This window comes from Eucalyptus grandis, chromosome 3 (assembly GCF_016545825.1).
Source record: "Eucalyptus grandis isolate ANBG69807.140 chromosome 3, ASM1654582v1, whole genome shotgun sequence".
Lineage (NCBI taxonomy): Eukaryota > Viridiplantae > Streptophyta > Magnoliopsida > Myrtales > Myrtaceae > Eucalyptus > Eucalyptus grandis.
In genome coordinates, this window is record NC_052614.1 from 13706384 (window position 1) to 13711322 (window position 4939).

A 4939-nucleotide genomic window follows, 5' to 3' on the forward strand; every position below is an offset into this window, starting at 1 on the left:
TATTAAATTGATTTCTATTCGAGGAATAGAAATTTCATATCATAATCAAACATGTATTTTTGTTTAGAAATTCGTCTAGACAATAGAAATCAAAAAATATATTTCTAACCAAAAATAGGGCCTGGAATAAAATAGTTATCATTCGTGTCCTACAACAACCTCATTTGACAACTTTAATTAGGATGGACTTAAATGATTTGATTAAATTAAAATTTCATTTGATTTTTGGGAAATTTCAAATAAGGACTTGAGTTCGAGGACGCCCCCTCTCCCTTTTTTCAACTGGAGCAGACACAAACCAACGGGCTCTCTCTATTAGAATAATCAAAATCAAATCAAAATAACTTTTCATGTTCTATATTCCAAATATCTTATCTTATGAATTGACCATATCAATTAACTTGCAATTAGAATGATTAGAATCAAATCATCTCCTACTCTAACGACATCATGTAGATTTCCAAGGAGAATGTGGAATGCAAACACAAAGATAATGTTGGTTGTTTGTTTGTAAAACAAACAAAATGTGATTTTTCATTGTCTCACATAGGAAAGTTGGGAGGAGATATGTCATTTTATTATGAGCTTTTTCTAGTCTATTCAAAGAAAAGGTTGGAGTGTGGGACCCACAATACCAGCGTGCGGATGTGCGATTATTAATTAATAGGCGTGCTTAGCACGTTTGCGCAACTGTGATTTAATTAGCACCAATCATATTATTTTCATTTTATTTCAAATGGTTATTTTTTCCAATAGATAATACAATATAGATGCACAAGTCATGAAAACATCGATTTTTTATTTAATTAGCACTTTCGCCTCGTGTTAGACATAATGAACAAAAGTGGCTACATCTGTAGTTGGAGGTAGCTATTTTGAAAAATGTTGAGTTCTGCGGCGTTCACACATGCACTTCTCATGAAATCAGCGAAATGAAAGTTAATGTTAACATAGCGATGCAAAGAAGTTTAGGGCGTGCATGGAAACGTTCCAAAGAAACGTTTCGAACACTTCGTACGGATTTTGTTTCGGGAACAAAAAAGAATAGAAACGCGTTTGGTTGCGTTTCTGTTCTTTTTGTTTTTTTGTTTCCGGACCAAAATAAGAACAAAAAAAGAAACAACAAATTGTTGTTTCTTGTTCCAAAAAAAAAAAAACAAAAATGAAGAAACGTTTTCTCTTCTCTCTCTTCTTCTTCTCTTCTTCTTTTCTTCTTCTTTTTTTCTTCTTTTTCTTTCGCCGGTCGCCGGCTCGGCCATGGCCGGCGATTGGCCGTCGAGGGCCGACGATGCCCTCGAGGGTCGGCGACCTCGCCGGAGCGTCGCCGGCCCCGGCGAGCCCGAGCATCGCCGGCGCGGGCGAGGCTGCCGGCCCCGTCGGCCGGTCGCCGGAGGCCGGTGACCGGCCGAAAAAAGAAAATAAAAAAGAAAGGAAAAAAATGAAAAATAAAATAAAAATGTTTAAAAAATTAAAAGAAATAAAAAAGAATAAAATTTATCAAACGTGTTTCTATTCATTTTTTATTCCGGAACAAACGTTACCAAACGCGTTCTTTTGTTCAAAAATTGTTCCCCAACGTAAACACTTTTTTTGTTTGTTCCTAGAACAAAAAAAGAACAGAAACGTTACCATTCGCACTTTACATTAAGATTGAAGACTGGAAAAGGCCACCGAAATGCTTCCTAGAGCCGCGTCTTCCCGACGGGAATTCAGCTCCTCACTCAGATCCTCCTGCAAGCTGAAACTTCTACCGTCTTATTGAAATGCCAGGATAGGGAGAGCAACCTAAAAGCATCTTCACGACTCACAGTACAAGAAGAAGATGAAAAGGACAAACACATCGGTTCGGTGTCTACAGCTTGAGAGTGTCGATGAAAGGAACCGCATCATCAAGCTTGTGGCTTAAGAAGCACTACAGAATTCTCCGAGTTCGAGAGGGTTTGGTAGATAGGGGGGAGTCCGGTGGCTGCGAGGAGCTGTGGAGAAGGTCCGACCGGAAGAGACGGGCTGGGATAGCAAAAGGTTGCTATGGACACCCTCTCCTTCTCTTTGTTCACCACTGCTCTGTGATCCGGCGCTCTGTACGTGCCATTGCTATAAACCTCCATGATTTGACCTAAATTCACGACGATGCCACCGGGAATGGGTGGAACCATGACCCAGCAGTTGTCCTTTCTAAGGACCTGAAGGCCAGGGATGTTGCCGCACTCCGTCAACAGGGTGATCCCCGAGATGTCGGCATGTGGCAACAGGCCTATTGCTCTCTCAAGTTCTGGGCATGCTGGGTAGCAATTCATCTTGACCTCGTATTTCCCTTCTCCGAAACTTTTCGTCAACAGATCCAATTCGCCTTCATGAATCCCCAACGCCATTCCAATATACTTCACTACTTCCGCTGCCAGCTTCCTCATATCTTCGCTGTATTTCTCCAGTGCTATCCTGATCGATTAAGCATTCACAATTAACATTTGTTTAATTTAGCCACCTCGAAGTGCACAAACATGACATAAACGGAAAGGATGGAAACCGAATGACCAGAATTCCGGGGGATTTTTTGGCCACAGATCGAGATTTCTTGCATGAGCAGGATGGCATTTGAGGAAAGATCGTGTCGTTCCACTGCAGCTTCTGGTCGTGAGAGGTGACGAAAGCTTGCCCGTAACCTTCGAGACTTCCGGGTTTCTGGGCTGACTTTTGCTTCTCGTGGTGGGGCAGATCGAAGAACCCTTGCACGTTCTCCTTCATCATCCTCATCCCTTCATCCAACACTCCAAGGTTCACTAACTGCACATTCACCATGTCAAATTTTGTAGGGCTACAGCCGACTATTGTAATAGCTTAAGCTGTTAGATAAAAACGTGATTTAATATTCAATTATTCCAATGCACCGCAACATCACAATTTTATGCTTTTCCAAATTAAACTCCATTCCCATGGAGATACTATCGTGATCCTTCTATTTTTCAATGACAACGGTTCGTGTCATACATGAAGATAGTGCCGATCAATGAAATGATGCCGATCATGTTTCCGTGAGATCATCTCAATGGATTCTAAATTAATAGCCATTTCAAATGCATGAAATGACTCAGTAACTTGACATACTCACTTAAACAAAAATAAAATAAACGTCTAAAGTGAATCTTATTTCAAATAAAAACTTGAAATATTCTCATTTTTTTTAAGTAAGGGCTTGAAGTGATTATGGATGTTTTAAAGAATGACCTAACTTCATTGACTCGCGGGTCAACTAGATACTCCGGCCAATCCAGGGCATTTTCATCCTAAGACAATTTCAACCTAAATTAAAGTTAAATTAGATTAAAAATTAAAATATATATATTAAAAAAACAAACAAACAAACAAACAGCCCTGCCACCTTTGGCCGCTACCCCCATCGCTAGTGGGGCGGCAGCAATGGCCAGCGGGGTTGCTGGTGACCCCTTGCAACCCTCTCCTAAATCTGGGCCTGGGATCAGGTATTTTACCGCCCCACTAGTAAAATAAGTCCAGTTTGAGAGTATGAAGTAAAAAGAGCGGGTATTGTAACAGCAACAAACATAAGACTACATGTGTTTAAGCTAATGATCAAGTAGAAATCGTACCAGGAAAAGACCCCATTGACGACAGGCAGAGTGAAGGTTGCAGAGCTCGGTGGATCGAGAAGGAGTATCCATCAGCTTCCCCATATTGATGCGAGGCAAGCCCTGCGACAACTCTCGATGGTGACTAGCCATTACTATGTCGTCGCGGAGGTACTTGGGGGGCACAGCATCCGGTTGTCGCTGCCTCACCAGCTCTTGCACACTCGACACCGGCAGCGTCCAGTTCAAGTTCACCCCTTCCTCCTTCTCCTCCATCTTCGCCTCTTCTCTGTTCCTTCTGATGTCTGATCTCTTCCACCTGAGTTCTTGAATTGACTATGAGAGGATGATCGCTCAGCGAACGAAAGGATATTCAAATTTTGATCGGTATTCTGCTGCCATTAGTCACAATTCAATCAAAAGAAATTTCGCAAAGTACTGTTTTATAAAAGAAATATCAGCAACATCTCTTCTTATAAAGGATCACACGTCCTCGGCGACCACCGCCGAGAGACCCGACTCAAGCAGCAAATCAGGAAGACAAATGGCTATTATGAATGAGGAAGAAGATGAACAGTAATGGGTGAACAATAGATTTAGCATTTTTGAAATGCTTAAAGCCCAAAGTAGATCCCTACTTGGAGGTTGGGACACCTGGAGTGCCATAACTTAGCACGGAGGAACACTTAAGTGCCATAACTTTGAAATGGTACACTTAAGTGCCAATATCGGAGTAAAATGGAACACTTAAGTGCCAATCCGACCAAAAACCAACCAAAATGCATACGTGGCATTTTCTGGCGACATGCTTAACCGACGTAGCAATTTATTAAAAAAAAAAAAAACACACGTGGAGGAGGAAAACGACGTCGCCCCATCCACTGTGCATTTGGCCAAACTAAACGACGTCATTTTTCCTTAGTGCTAAACGACATCGTTTTGCTTATTTGGATTTTCACCGTTCGCCCATTGGTTCACACCGGATCTGACGTCCTCTCCATCGCCATTCATAGCTCGCCGTTCGCAAGTCGCCATTCGCAAGTCATCGCTCGCCGTCGTCACTCGCCATCGTCGCTCGCCGTCATCGCTCGCCGTCGTCACTCACCGTCGTCAATTTGCTCAGGTTTTTTCTCTTCTTCCTCTCCCCTGTGGTGAAATTAGGGCTCTGACTCGTTTATTAGGGCTCAGACTTGAAACTTGGGGGTCAGCTGGGAAAGCTCAAGCTTGGATGGTATTGATGTGAGATTTATGGCTCAGATGTGGTGCTACAATCCTATTGGGGGGTTCGAATTGACAGTTTAGGATCGGCCTCGAAATGTAGGCTCGGTGTAGGGCTCGACGTCGCCTCATCCATT

The 4939-nt window shown here is 42.5% G+C and overlaps 1 protein-coding gene across 1 annotated transcript; it reads right to left on the reverse strand.

Moving 5' to 3' along the window:
• Positions 1-1889: 1889 nt before the first annotated feature.
• On the reverse strand, positions 1890-3860 carry LOC120291662 (protein SRG1-like). Its single transcript, XM_039309328.1, has 3 exons — positions 3606-3860; positions 2528-2784; positions 1890-2439 (listed from the first exon to the last, which is right to left on the reverse strand). Exons 1-3 carry the CDS (start codon positions 3858-3860, stop codon positions 1890-1892), a joined length of 1062 nt encoding a protein of 353 aa, XP_039165262.1.
• Between the last annotated feature and the right edge of the window lie 1079 nt (positions 3861-4939).